At 39.5% G+C, this 15,721-nt stretch overlaps 1 protein-coding gene across 1 annotated transcript; it reads right to left on the bottom strand.

Annotated features, from left to right (window-relative positions):
• Positions 1-1,101: 1,101 nt before the first annotated feature.
• On the bottom strand, positions 1,102-15,078 carry LOC119882453 (extracellular calcium-sensing receptor-like; the record flags this gene model as incomplete). Its single annotated transcript, XM_038692498.1, has 15 exons — positions 1,102-2,015; positions 2,103-2,226; positions 2,326-2,553; positions 3,392-3,667; positions 3,766-3,972; positions 4,783-4,869; positions 10,731-10,924; positions 11,018-11,141; positions 11,232-11,459; positions 12,459-12,734; positions 12,848-13,054; positions 13,613-13,882; positions 14,104-14,190; positions 14,357-14,651; positions 14,912-15,078. Coding segments are annotated over 15 exons (3,684 nt in total), but the record flags the coding sequence as incomplete, so codon positions are not given.
• Positions 15,079-15,721: the final 643 nt, after the last annotated feature.

Raw genomic sequence — 15,721 nt, 5'->3', positions numbered from 1 at the left:
TCGCGATGCCCTCAAGCAGCATTGGACGGACCCTTGTAGCTCAGCTGACATGGCTCTGAATTGTCTATTACTTTGGACGCTGCACAAAGGCCTTAAATGTCACTTCCTGTGTCCCCCATGTGGTTCGAGAGAAAATCCACTATTTTATTATGGGCCAGTACATGAAGTGTGTAACACCATTTTTTAAATTTAAATCACGTCATGATTGTCACAGAGTGCTTACTTCCCATTGGCAGTAGGTAGTGCTATGAATATAACTGAATATTGGCATGAACATGTATTCAGGGAGGGATTGTTATCAAGTGTGTAAAGTTTGGTACAGATTTGAGCATGTACAGGGAAGTTACAACAACTTCATGTTTCATGGTGAACCATGGAACTTCGCCACTACACCATGGACATTCCTTTAACGAAAACTTACAAGCATCAGAACATACCATCATTAATATCTTAAGGTGTGTCTGATAGAGATTTGAAGTGGATGTTGCCAGCCTTCTAGGGGTAGTTCATTACAGCAAAGTAGATGGTGTTAGGACTGTTATCAAACATGTAAAATTTGGTACACATGTGAGCTTGTACACAAATTACAACAACTTCCTGTTTCATGGCGAATCATAAATTGTTGATGTCACACCGCGGACACGCCCTTTGATGAAAACTCACCGGTTGTATAATTTTTCATCACTAATGCCCATAGTGACCACAGAGGGAATTTGAAAACTATTAATTCTGTTTGAGGAGTTTGTTAAAATACTGAGCATCTAAATCACCAAAAGTTACCATTATATCCAAAATGGCTGACTTTCTGTTGGGTTTAGGGCATCACTCCAAAAGGCTGTTTTGTATATTTGGACATGATACATCTGCCACAGAAATTTCAAATACCTAAGCTGAAGTTAAAAAGCGGACTACGTATTTATTAAATAAATCACCCCCAACCTTGACATCCTACCTAAGCGGACTTTTTGACTTGTTTATACTAGGCCTACTTGTCGCATTTAGCAATGACAGTAATAGTCTTGACCTAGCATCCATATGTGATAACTTGGGAGTGAGAATGTAAAAAATACATATGGTTCATTTTACTGTTAACTGCTGCTTTTATGACTTAGTGGTGCCTCGACCCATGATTGCTTTCTTTGTGTTCATCTCTGGTCTTAACAGGATTATGTAACATTTGGGTCCAAACAGTGCCACCAAGAGACCAAAACTGGAGGCCAGGATGGCAAATACCTCCACTGCATCTGCATATTTGCCTGGAGAGTTTACATAAGCTGGGACAAAGGCCACCCACACAGCACAGAAGATCAGCATACTGAAAGTGATGAGTTTGGCTTCATTGAAGTTGTCTGGAAGATTCCTTGCCAGAAATGCTAACAAGAAGCTAAGGATAGCCAGGAAGCCAATGTAACCCAATAACACTGCAAAACCAATTGTAGACCCTACAACACACTCATAAACTATCTTGTCATTGTGGTATTGAGTGTTTTTATGAGGAGCTGGTGAGGAAGAGACAAGCCAGGCAGTGCAGATCGCTGCCTGGATAGACACAAGAACAATAACTGTCCCTCTCTGCTGCACAGCACCAAACCACTTCAGACTTGCTCTACCTCCTGGCTTGGAGGCCTTGAACACAGCCAGAACCACCATGGTTTTCACCAGGATGCATGAGACACAAAGCACAAAGCTGATCCCAAATGCTGCATGTCTCAGCTGGCATGTCCACAGTCTGGGACGTCCGATAAACAGTAGTGAGCACAGGAAGCATAGTTTTAATGACCCCAAGAGCAGGAAACTCAGTTCTGAATTGTTGGCGCGTACCATGGGTGTGTTATGATTATAGGTATAGATACCCAGGACAACAACACTGATAAATGTGCCCAGCAATGAGGCAGTTGTTAAGCAAATACCCAGAGGCTCATGGTAGGAGAGGAATTCTGTTTTCTTAGGAACACAGTGGTCACGCTGGTGGCTGGACCAGAAATCCTCAGGACATGTGGTGCACTCCGTGGAGTCTGACAAAAAAGGGAAAATGGTGAGAAACATTCTTGTTGCACAGTATATAAAAAGTAAAATAAAAATACTGAGAAATGAACACCCACCAGTCTTATTGCTGATCTTTCCCTCAGAACAAGGGATGCAGTCAAAACAGCACACAGGTTCCCCTTTCTTTCTGGCCATGCGAGTACCTGGAGGACAGCTCTCGCTGCACACTGATCGCGGTGGCTATAGGGAGAAAAATAAATCTGTCAATTTATATTTTTATTATTAACTGCTAAGATTTAGAGTCACAAAAGGAGATGTTTCTAAAAATGCAGAAATAACCTTGTTCAATCCAAAGTTCCAGAAGATTTTGTCTCCATCAATTGTGAGTTCTTCAACTTTGAAGGCTGACCTCTTAACCACACCTACATTCTGAACTTTACTTCTTCCATCAGGGAGCCACAGCCAGTTCATGATATCATAGATTGGTAAGGCATCACCATTCTCATCAAATGACACTTGATCACCAATTGATGTGGTGAAGTTCACCTTTTGCAAATAATGTGCAAGCTAAAAATGGATGATAGACAAAAATAAATAGATTATGAGCGGGAAAGAATCTGTCAAACCAGAGGTTTATATCGCTAAATGACTTGCAAAATTTTTTTTTTAACATTTTTAACTTGTTAAGTTCAATGTACCACTGAAATTCAAGGTCTTTTCAGACAGTAAGCGAAACTCCGCCTGTGTACCCATTTATTTCTGTAGGGTCTCACTTCACTCCCCATGTAAATAGACTGGCTCCGCGAGTAAAATGACAGGAACTTTAAGTGTATTAACCATGGAAAGGCTTCTATGCACTACTGTATCCCTGCTGGTATAACTGTATTTTGTTTAACTGTATTTTCTTTAAAGTGAGCTTAAGTTAAAACTACACATAACATTACCTGATACATACAGTCTTGCCATGCAAAAGCCCTCCTGTTTATGTCCCAATAACTGAATACAGTTATTGACGGATATTTTAGGGGATTCACTAACAGCAAGGATCTGTCTCTCATCCAATGATTTGCACTGCATGTCACATAGAAAAAGGTTCATGACAATTCAACTCTGGCAGTGGGCAGGCATGTCTGAAAAGACAATTAAGCTGTTGTCTTGTCTAACTGGTTTATTGGTGGTGGTCAATCATCACCAAACCAAAATGGGATGTGTTTTATCCTGCTAAAAATTCTGATATGACATATGACTTTTGTAAGGATATAATGAAACCAATACCAAGCTTACCAACATCAAATTGAGTCTTTTTCATAATGTTATATAATCACAAAACTACATTCAGTAAGTACCTCAAGGTGTAGCACCGGTTTAAAAACAAAAACAGTTATGCTGTAAACTGATATCACACCTGCCATGGCTCCAGTCTTTGCAAAGTAGCACAGCTGTGACCGTCGAAAGGTCCTCTACCTGGCTCACACTGCAGCATGTCATCAAGGGCATGTGCCAGAGCATACACAGCCTTGTAAACATTGTACTCTGGCCTGAGGTTAGAAAGATCCAAAAACTCCGTCTCCACATTCTCTAGATCTTCCTTTCCAGTGCATAGTGCTCCCCCAGCTTCCACCCATCCTGCTGGAGGTGGTGCAAATCTACACTGAAATGTGGATTCCCAAAACTGCCTCACCTGAAATAAAGTATATGAAGTTTATATTGACAGAAATATAATCATTTATTACTATTATTATTATTTGTTTATTTTTTATTGTAAAATTAAACTGTTACCATGTCACTTCCATAGTCTTCATTGCCATTTTGGTCAGGATGTATTCGTAAAAGGAATTCCCTGAGCCCTGGAATTTCTCCTTGTCGGATGGCAATGCCCAGCGTGCCGCTCAGGTAGGGCATTAGGTGGGGTGTCTGGAGCACAGCAGCTGTTGCCCAAGCTTCGCTTGCAATCCACTGCTGGCCTGTCACATTTTGCCTCACAACCTGTACATTGAATTATACTGTATAACATATGTTTCAGACTTCTCTTGAAAAAATACATTTGGGCTTTGCATCAAATAGTAATTAATTATGAAACAATTACTATGTCTATGCACAGATGTAGGGTTTGTATATTGAAATCTTTTTTTAAAAAAAAGCAGATATTAAAAATAAGCACTACTGTGTTTTCCTATAAAATTGAATTGGTTTGGACAAACATAATAATTCATCATGTTACATTTGTTAATATCATGGATTTCTAAATGATATTAAATTTTTATTCAAACCTCCTCCATTAGATGAATAGTGTGGATCTCATGTGCAAACACCATGACCACACGAGCTGTTGATGTTTTTATCAAATGCACAATCCTCTTGATTTCATTTGGGTCACTGTCCCAGGGCAAAACCTCTAAGTAGGCCAAACAACCTACGCCAGACTGAGCCAGGTCAGATTTAAAGGACTGAGCAACATGGTGTCCATAGTCATCATCAGTGACCAGAAGGCCTACCCAATTCCAGCCAAAGTATTTTAGAATCTGAATCACAGCACGTACCTAAATAGATATATTTGTGTGAAGGGATTAGTGGACAGACAAGTACATTCTTTTAAAATTATATGTACTAATAACTTCAATTATTGCATCTTATATAAATTAAATTATTTACATATGTACACAAAGGAATCAAAGTTTATTTATCCCATTAAGAAAAAAGAAGAGGTTTGTTTCACCAGGGACAATTTCTACAGGATTTTTGTACTGCCTGAAACAGATGTATTTTTTCAGCTGTCAACTTGGAAATATGATTCACCTGGAAGGCATCACTTGGGATTGTTCTAAAGAAGGATGGAAACCGTTGCCGATCACTCAGGCAGGAACACGTGGCAAAATAACTCACCTACATAGAAACATACAGTTTAAATTTAAGTTACCCATCTCACGTATGTCAGACCCAGTAAAAACAGTTTAATATTTCACAATGTATCACTTTTAAAGATTACATAAATTTATATACAGTATATAAAAAACAACATTACACCAAATAGAGGATAGGAAACTTACAATGGGCATTTTGTATAAACCCAATACATTGGAGGTGGCAATAGAAAATGTAGAGTAGGAATCACCCACAATCCCTAGGACTGGTGGGGTCCCTAAACAGTTCTGCTGAAGAAGAAACTGCTCCTCCCGACCACTTGCCAGAGATAATGCGCCACTGAATCCAATAACAAGTGCACCACAGTTATCATAAAGACTGTATCCCAGAGTCACATTAGGTAGCAGATTGGAGTTGTTGTTGATCTCATCTATAGCAAAGGCCATTGTCATGGTATCTCTGAATCCTAGAGTGTCAAAGCTAACACACAAAACATCACTATTAACCACTAAAAAGGAATATGGCACAATGAGAACCGAGCTATACAAAAAATCTACCTAAACCTATGTTGTTTACAGGTTTAACAATTTTCAATAACCTTTCTAAGCAGTGTTATACTATTTTAAATGTATCACTAAAACCTTCATGAAAAGCTACATTACTCATTTTTCATAAGCACAACAGTGACATATTCTTCCTTACCATGAATACTCTGAGCATCCAACATAATTTGAACTGATCCATGCTGACACTTACCCTGTGCAGCTGGGCTGTTGTGGCTCTGCGGTAAATGTTCGCTCAGTGAAGACAGAGGTGTAGTGGACCTCAAACAGCCCACCCAGAACCACGTCGCCAGGTTTGTGCATTTCATTAAGATGAAACTTTCGCCATAATTTACAAGATGAGTGAAGAGAGGAAGATGCAGAGCATAAAGAGGTAGAAGCGAAAAACAAGATATTGTACACACACCAGAGAAAATATGCGTTAAGAAAAGCTCCCATAACTACCCTCCTTTCGTCACAACTGTTTCAATTCTTTAAACAAGTGTACTTAAAGACAGCTAGATTTTCAAAGCATCTAAGTGAAAAAATCCCACACCCTCCCTTTAATCCACCCTCCAAAGCCACTCCCCTAAAACACACTTTGGTTGCACAGGCAGAGTGCATGCAGGTAGGTAGGTATACATGCAGGTAGGCATTGCTTATTGCAGTCCTGCAATAGCCACAAAGACCTGATTATGTTTTCTTTTCATCACGGGATGACGGCACTCAGCTCTATGGCTTCCACAGTAATGCTGATGCTCGACACCACCGAACTAGCCTCAAGATTGCGGCCTGTGACAGCTTGAAGGAGGGTAACAGAGTAAGGGATGCCTGCACATGTGAAATATGCTTGAAATGGGTTAAAGCCCAGTTAATTTATTAAAGGAGAAAATACTAGGGAAGTAATTCAAACCAGCTTCAAACTAGAAACAGCTGGGTTAGAGATCTTCCACCTAAGGCAGTTTCAAGCATCTGGTCCAGACCAAATGAGTGCATAAAAGTTTTAAGACAGTGGCACATATGTTTGGTCTACAGAGGAACCTTTCTCAATCTTGAAATTAAGATTCACGTGGGAATGGGAACAGAGGCAGAAGAAAACAATTCTACAGATACTCACTGTAACCTAAATACTGGCATGGCCTTGTGGACAGTATAATAGCAAAGAATGTTATAGAGTATAAGTACACAAAGGTAGATACAGATGATTAGGAGCATGCATTTAAGTCTTAAATCCACAATTTAAGACGCAATGTTTTAGCTGCTTTTCAGGTGGTAATGTAAAATCAACCTGGATAAGTCAGTGCTTCTTGGCTTATGCAATGGTGCATCCGGTCAAGTTTTCTCTAATTGTTTGTCTTATTTGGATATATAAACAATTTCCTTAATGCATCGGACTTGTTTAAATCAAATATGAATATTTTCTTAAAAGCATAAGCTCGACTGCTGTTTATTGCTGTTAGCTGGTTGAGTCAGGTAGAAACTGAAGCAAAGTCTGTCAAAGTATCTCAAGTGTTCAGGCAAATATGGAAAATAATAAATACACTTATGTTATCAAATTACATTATTGCTTACAGTTTCTTCTAAATTAAGTCTTACGGATGTAGAGATGGGGACTCGAGTTTTAGACTCGGACTAGCACACACAGTGACTTGACTTGAGACTTGTCCTCAAAAGACTTCAGACTTGACTCGGACTCAAGGTTCGGGACTCGTGAACAATGTTTATTTTTTAGGAAATGTCTGAAGAGCTTGCTGTTAATCCCCTTCTTGCGTTACCTATAACCTACCTACGTAACACATACTACGTATCTGCTACGCAGGGCCACACTTGAGGACAAGCAACACCGGCAGCTTCTGTGCCATTCATCATAAAGTTTGGCTTCATAAAGTTGTGGTAGTGGTGCAGTGGATAAGACTCATGGCTTTGGTGTGAGAGATCCGGCTTCAATTCCCACATAGACATGTCCACCGATGTGTCCCTGAGCAAGACACTTAACCCCTAGTTGCTCCAGAGGAGTGCGACCTCTGACATAAATAGCAATTGCAAGTCACTTTTGACAAAAGCGTCAACTAAATGAATAAATGTAAATACAACAAGACCCAAACAAAAGAAGTGCTGAATGCAAAATAGGTTAGTAATCTGAGGTTAGTCAATATGTTTAGCTCAGCATTGGCCATCTAACGTTAGCTTGCTTCTTGCTTTAGCTACGACCTATGAGAGGTGACTATTGATTGTTATGAACAGTAATTAACTTTGCACCTCTAAAACAAGAGACAGGTGCGTCAGAGGGGAACAAAAAAGTCAAACGTAGCAAAGGAAAACTCCCGCACACTGTCTAACTTGCAAAGAATATAATGACACAATGTTTCGGTACTAGACCTTCTTCAGCTGATTGTTATGTAAAGATGAATGAGCGTTTGTTTGCTTACCATACTTGTGGTGGTCGTAATCATTTATGTCCCGCTGGCTGCCATCACGTTAATTATTAACGTTGGCTTCTAACAGGTTACAGGTTAATTGTTGATCATGTAACTTAACAGTTTTATTTAAAGTTACACTGGGTTTGAGATTCTGGGGGTGTATTTACTTACAGTAGTTACATTTTTTCTCGATTGCTTGAAGTGATGCCTCTTTTTCTCGAAACTCTAAACACAAATTTAGAGGCGGCTGTGGTTCAGGAGGTAGAGCAGGTTGGCCGTTAATCAGAAGGTTGGCGGTTCAATCCTGACTCCCCCAGGCTGCATATCGAAGTGTCCTTGTGCAAGATACTGAACCTCGGCTGTTCTGCCAGTGTATGAATGTGTGTGAATGTTAGTTTCTGTTTGAGCACTTAGGCTCAGTGTGTGAATGGTGAATGCAGATGGAGTGTAAAAGCGCTTTGAGTTGTCAAAAAGACTAGAAAGGTGCTATACAAGTACGGAGCATTTACAAATCCACAACTACCCAATTCCCCAAATGTCCTATATTCAGGTCAAAATGAAGCTTTCCACTCAAAACCATTCAATCTCGCTAAAAAACCAAACATTGCCTTCAGACATAACACACACGCCCTCAAAAACACACACTACAACACAGTCTTACACACTGGTGAGATAAATTCAAAACAATACTACAAAACTGGTTATTAGTAATGTTGCTTGTGATTCTCCCCCTCAAAAACCAAAAGAATAACAAATATAAACAACTGTTCATCTCCCTACTCCCTACAACTGTTCATCTCCCTCCTCTTCCTCCACCTTCTTCTCCACCTCCTCCTCCTCCCACCTCGTCCGCCCTCCTCCTGTTCTGACTCCTCCTACTCCTCATCTTACTCCTATCCTATCTCCTCCCCCAACTCCTACTGTTCCTCTTACTTCACCTCTTACTCCTCTCCATACTGCTCATCCTCCTCCTTCTCCTCTCTGTTGTCCTCTGTGTCTTCCTTCAGATTTCTCTGGATCTATTGTTCCAAAACTGAATGAACTGACTCTGGCCCTTTTATCTATCTGCTGAAGGTTCTGATTGGTGTGTTACCAATTTTGACTATCTGTGTTTCCACCTGGATGGTTGTGTTCTAATTGAGATCACCCTATGCTTACTTAAGTGAACAATATTGAATGTTCGTGTTTTCTCAATGACCGCATGGTGTAGGGAATAGGAAATGAATGGTTATGGTTTTGAAATTTTAGTTCAATAGCCTGGTTATAGTGATGAGAAAAACTGTAATAAGCTGTCATTAATTGCATTGCACATTACATGGTTTTGCTCTGTAAGTGAAAAACAGGTTACAATTACAGAGTTCCTTATAGCTATGCAGTTTTATAAGCAGCCTGGTTTGAACGCAGCAGTTGATACAACATTCATTATAACCACAAGTGAAATGAGACTTGACTTGGACTCTTGCTCAGAGACTTGAGACTTGACTTGGACTTTAGCTCAAAGACTTGTGAGCATGTTCTGAAGTGCAAAAGCAGGTTAGGTATTTATTATATTACATTACATTTCAAAGGCAGATTCTCCTCTTAATGAAGGCAAAATCAACATGTTCTCACTCCCAACTCATCACACAACAACATTTGGTCCAGACTCCTTGGCGTTACTTTTTAACGTGACAGAAGCAGTGTCAAGTTACACAGAGCAGATCACACCTGGCAGGAAGTTGGACATAGAAATGGCATAGAGAAACCTGTCAATTTTATAAATAAAACAGTCTGTGCAAACTCACAAACATACATCAACAATAAACACAATTAAAACGGACAAAAAAAGAAACCATTTAACTAACCTTCTTTCTTAATGTTAGAAATAAAATAAAAAAATGACCAAGTCAACAAAATCTAGTCAGGTCAACAAAACCAGACAGGCAAAATGCTCCGCTTCTGGAACACTCCCTGTGTGGTATGAAGCAGTGCAGAGGACAGAATGAAAAAACTGGTCGCATGATCAGTTTGATCAAACCAACCAAACCTCAACCTCCTCCCTAAGCAGATATTTTGACTTAATTATACTACGCCTACTTGTTGCGTTGAACAATGACCATAATAATCTTGAGCTAGCATCCATATGTGATAACTTGGGAGTGAGAATGTGCAAAATACAAATGGATTACACAAGTTGATCAGTTTATTGTTACTGCTGCTTTTATGACTTAGTGGTTCCTCGAGACATGATTGCTTTCTTTGTGTTCCTCTCTGGTCTCAGCAGGATTATGTAACATTTGGGTCCAAACAATGCCACCAAGAGACCAAAACTGGAGGCCAGGATGGCAAATACCTCCACTGCATCAGCATATTTGCCCGGAGAGTTTACATAAGCTGGGACAAAGGCCACCCACACCGCACAGAAGATCAGCATACTGAAAGTGATGAGTTTGGCTTCATTGAAGTTGTCTGGAAGATTCCTTGCCAGAAATGCTAACAGGAAGCTAAGGATAGCCAGTAAGCCAATGTAACCCAATAACACTGCAAAACCAATTGTAGACCCTACAACACACTCATAAACTATCTTGTCATTGTGGTATTGAGTGTTTTTATGAGGAGCTGGTGAGGAAGATACAAGCCAGGCAGTGCAGATCGCTGCCTGGATAGATATAAGAACCATAACTATGCCTCTCTGCTGCATAGCACCAAACCACTTCAGACTTGCTCCACCTCCTGGCTTGGAGGCCTTGAACACAGCCAGAACCACCATGGTTTTCACCAGGATGCATGAGACAGAAAGCACAAAGCTGATCCCAAATGCTGCGTGTCTCAGCTGGCATGTCCACAGCCTGGGACGTCCAATAAACAGCAGTGAGCAAAGGAAACATAGTTTAAGTGACACCAAGAGCAGGAAACTCAGTTCTGAATTGTTGGCTCGAACCATGGGTGTGTTACGATGATAGGTGAAGATACCCAGGACAACAAGACAGATAAATGTGCCCAGCAATGAGGCAGTTGTCAAGCAGACACCCAGAGGCTCATAGTAGGAGAGGAACTCTGTTTTCTTAGGAACACAGTGATCCTGCTGGGGGCTGGGCCAGAAGTCCTCAGGACAAGTGGTGCATTCCGTGGAGTCTGACAAAAAGGGAAGATGGTGAGATTTATTCTTACTATACAGTATATAATATCCATTAAGAGAAAAATAAGTACTGAAACATGAACACCCACCAGTCATATTGCTGATCTTTCCCTCAGAACAAGGGATGCAGTCAAAACAGCACACAGGTTCCCCTTTCTTTCTGGCCATGCGAGTACCTGGAGGACAGCTCTCACTGCACACTGACCGCGGTGGCTATAGGGAGAAAATAAATCTGTCATTGTATATTACTATAAACTATAAAAATTCAGAAAAAGGAGAAGTGGTTAAAAAAGTAAAAATAACCTTATTCGATTCAAAGTTCCAGAAGATTTTGTCTTCATCAATTGTGAGTTCTTCAACTTTGAAGGCCGACCTCTTAACCACACCCACTTTCTGAACTTTAGTTCTTCCATCAGGGAGCCACTGCCAGTTCATGATATCATAGACTGGTAAGGCATCACCATTCTCATCAAATGACACTTGATCACCAATTGATGTGGTGAAGTTCACCTTTTGCAAATAATGTAAAAGCTACAATTGGATGATAGACAAAAATAAATTGATTACGAGAGGGAAAGACTCCGTCAAACCAGAGGCCTATATTGTTAAAGACTTGCAACAAAATGTAACATTTTTATCTTTCTAAGTTCTATGTACCGCTGAAATTCACAGTCTTTTCAGACAGTAAGCAACACTGTGTACCTGCTTATTTCTGTAGGGTCTCACTGTACTCCCCATGTAAATAGACAGGCAGACAAGTGCTCTAGGTGCTTTATGCATAGTAACCACGGCAATAGTGTCTACGCACTACTGCATCCCTGCGGGTGCAACTGTATATTCTTTATAATGCAGCTTAAATTCAAACTACACATAACATTACATGATATGTCCAGTCTTGCACCAATACTCTGCCATGGAAAAGCCCCCTGTTTATGTCCCAATAACTGTTAAGAAAATAGTTATATATTTCAGGGGACTCACAAACCTCAAGGATCTGTCTCTCATCTAATGATTTGCACTGCACGTCACATAAAAAAATCTATGCAGTGGGCGGGTGTGCTACTAAGCATGTCAAACATACCCCATCTCAAGACCATCAAGCTGCTGTTTAGTCTAACTGGTTTATTAGCAATGGTCAATCCTCACTTTTACAAAACAAAATGGGCATGTGTTTTATCCTGCTATTTTTAGTATGACATATTTGACTTTTGTAGAAAAAAGTTCAATACAATTCAACTCTGGCAGTGGGCAGGCATGTCTGAAAAGACCATTAAGCTGTTGTCTTGTCTAACTGGTTTATTGGTGGTGGTCAATCATCACCAAACCAAAATGGGATGTGTTTTATCCTGCTATTTCTGATATGACATTTGACTTTTGTAAGAAAATAATGAAATCAATACCAAGCTTACCAACATCAAAATGAATCTTTTTCATAATGATATATAATCACAAAACTACATTCAGTAAGTACCTCAAGGTGTAACACCGGTTTTAAAACAAAAACCATTAGAGTGTAAACTGATATCACACCTGCCATGGCTCCAGTCTTTGCAAAGTGGCACAGCTGTGCCCGCTGAAAGGTCCTCTACCTGGCTCACACTGCAGCATGTCATCAAGGGCATGTGCCAGAGCATACACAGCCTTGTAAACATTGTACTCAGGCCTGAGGTTAGAAAGATCAAAAAACTCAGTCTCCAAATTCTCTAGATCTTCCTGTCCAGTGCATAGTGCTCCCCCAGCTTCCACCCATCCTGCTGGAGGTGGTGCAAATATACACTGAAATGTGGATTCCCAAAACTGCCTCACCTGAAATACAGTATAATATTTACAGAAATATATTATTATTGTTGTTGTTGTTGTTGTTATCATTATTTATTTATTTATTTATTTTAGATCAGAGATCAAGATTAAACTGTTACCATGTCATTTCCAAAGTTATTGTTGTCATTTTGGTCAGGATGTATTCGTAAAAGGAATTCCCTGAGCCCTGGAATTTCTCCTTGTCGGATGGCAATGCCCAGCGTGCCACTCAGATATGGCATAAGGCGTGGTGTCTGGAGCACAGCAGCTGCTGTCCAAGCTTCGCTTGCAATCCACTGCCGGCCTATGACATTCTGCCTCACAACCTGTACATTGAATTATACTGCATAACACACCTTTCAGACTTCTGTCATAAAAAAGTGCAAGACGCCCAATTTAACATATATGTTAAATTAAATTAAATTATATATATATAGATATATTGAAATCTATTTTTAAAAAGGAGCAGATACTAAAAATAAGCACTGCTGTGTTTGTAATGTAACATGTGTGGTTTGGTTTCAATCAAAATGTATAACTGAAATTTACAGCTGGCCTTAGTTTTCTCCAGAGCTTCCATTTATAATCTAACCAATTTGATTTAATTATTTGAATATTTTGGTATCCTTCTATTCAGATGGAAAGTCATCACCCAGCTAAATCTTCTACATGTTGCAATTATTTGACATGAAGACGATCCAACTGGAACTGAAATTTCTGTTGTAAATCATTCGTTTGATCTATTGATTGATTAAAATGACAACTGACACGATTTTGGTTAAGGAATTTAGGTTTGAACAAACAAATAAACAAACAGAATAACTCGTCATGTTAAGTTTCTCAATGTCACAGATTTCTAAATAATATAAAATTTTAATTCCAACCTCATCCATTAGTTGAATCAAGTGAATCTTTTGTGCAAACACCATGACCACACGAGCAGCTGATGTCTTTATCAAATGCACAATCCTCTTGAGTTCATTTGGGTCACTGTCCCAGGGCAAAACCTCTAAGTAGGCCAGACAACCTCCACCAGACTGAGCCAGGTCAGATTGAAAGGATTGGGCAACATGGTGTCCATAGTCATCGTCACTGATCAGAAGGCCTACCCAAGTCCAGCCAAAGTGTTTTAGAATCTGAATCATAGCACGGACCTATGTGGATAATTTGGTGTGAAAGGATTAGTGCACAGACAATTATATTCTTTAATAATTACATGTACACCTAGTTATATTATTTACATAACGAATCACAGTTAATTAATCTTATTAAGAAAAAGGAAAAGGTTGTTATAACAATGGACGATTTAGACAAGATTTTCATACTGCCTGAAACAGATGTATTTTGCAGTTGTCAACTTGGAAATACGATTCACCTGGAAAGCATCACTTGGGATTGTTCTAAAGAAGGATGGAAACTGTTGCCGATCACTCAGGCAGGAACACGTGGCAAAATAACTCACCTACAGAGAAACATACAGTTTAAATTCAAGTTAACCATCTCATTCATGTCAGACCCAGTAAAAATAGTTTCATATTTCAACAATGTATCACTTTTAAAGATGGCATTAATTCACATACAGTATATAAAAATACAACAAAACAAAAGATAGAGGATAGGAAACTTACAATGGGCATTTTGTATAAACCTAGTACACTCGAGGTGGCAATAGAAAATGTCGAGTAGGAATCACCCACAATCCCTAGGACTGGTGGGGTCCCTAAACAGTTCTGCTGAAGAAGAAACTGCTCCTCCCGACCACTTGCCAGAGATAACGCGCCACTGAATCCAATAACAAGTGCACCACAGTTATCATAAAGACTGTATCCCAGAGTCACATTAGGTAGCAGATTGGAGTTGTTGTTGATCTCATCTATAGCAAAGGCCATTGTCATGGTATCTCTGAATCCTAGAGTGTCAAAGCTAACACACAAACATCACTATTAACCACTAAAAAGGAATATGGCTCTGTGAGAACTGGGTAGTTATGAAATAACAACAAAAAAAATTACAATTACAGTTGTAATAATATACTTTTCCCAGCAGTATGATATTTTAAAAGTATCATTAAAACCATGAAAAGATATATTACTCATTTTTCATAAAAACAGTGACATTTCCTTTCTTACCATGAATATACTGAGCATACAGCATAATCTACACTGATCCATGCTGAAACTTACCCTTTGCAGCTGGGCTGTTGTGGCTCTGAGGTAAATGTTCGCTCAGGGAAGACAGAGGTGTAGTGGACCTCAAACAGCCCACCTAGAACCACATCACCAGGTTTATGCATTTCATTAAGATGAAACTTTCTCCATAATTTACAAGATGAGGGAAGAGAGGAAGATGCAGAGCAGAAAGAGGAGGAAGAGTAAAACAACAACAAGGTATGATACACACACCAGGGGAAATATGTATTAAGAAAAGCTCCCATAACTACACTTCTCCCTTCACAAGTTTTTCTATTCTTCAAACAAGGTTACTTAAAGCTGAAGTATGTAACGATTGAGAAACTGACAAGAGACAGCTAGATTTTGAAAGTATCCAACTGAAAAAATCCTACCCCTGGCTTTAAGCCACCTCCCAAAGCCACTCCCCCAAAACACATTTTCACGTGCTCTGAGTGCACGGGCAGAGCATGTGCAGGCGTAGGTCAACATGCAGGTGAAATAAATAAATTACTTTCCCTAACATTAATTTTTTTTTACAGTTGTAAGGATATAGTGAGAAAGATGAAGTGACTCCTCTTAGTGCTCCTAATGGAATTTACAAGAGGAAGGTCCCGAAGTGCTTTACAAGAGTAAAAAAATATTTCAAAGAAAGACAAAGAAAGAAAAACAGTAAACAAACAACAATAAAACATAAGCAACAACAGACCTTAAAAACACACAAGATTACAAACACTTGAGCTGAGGCAAAGACTACAGTCTTCACCTTTTTAAAGGCGTCAACAGAGACCACAAAATACCACTTCACGGGTTTTTTAAGTGTGC

The sequence above is a fragment of the Micropterus salmoides genome, unplaced genomic scaffold (assembly GCF_014851395.1).
Source record: "Micropterus salmoides isolate LMB-PRFRI ecotype aquatic unplaced genomic scaffold, ASM1485139v1 Ms_hic_scaffold_3, whole genome shotgun sequence".
Taxonomy (NCBI): Eukaryota; Metazoa; Chordata; class Actinopteri; order Centrarchiformes; family Centrarchidae; genus Micropterus; species Micropterus salmoides.
This window is presented reverse-complemented; position numbering and strand designations above follow the sequence as displayed.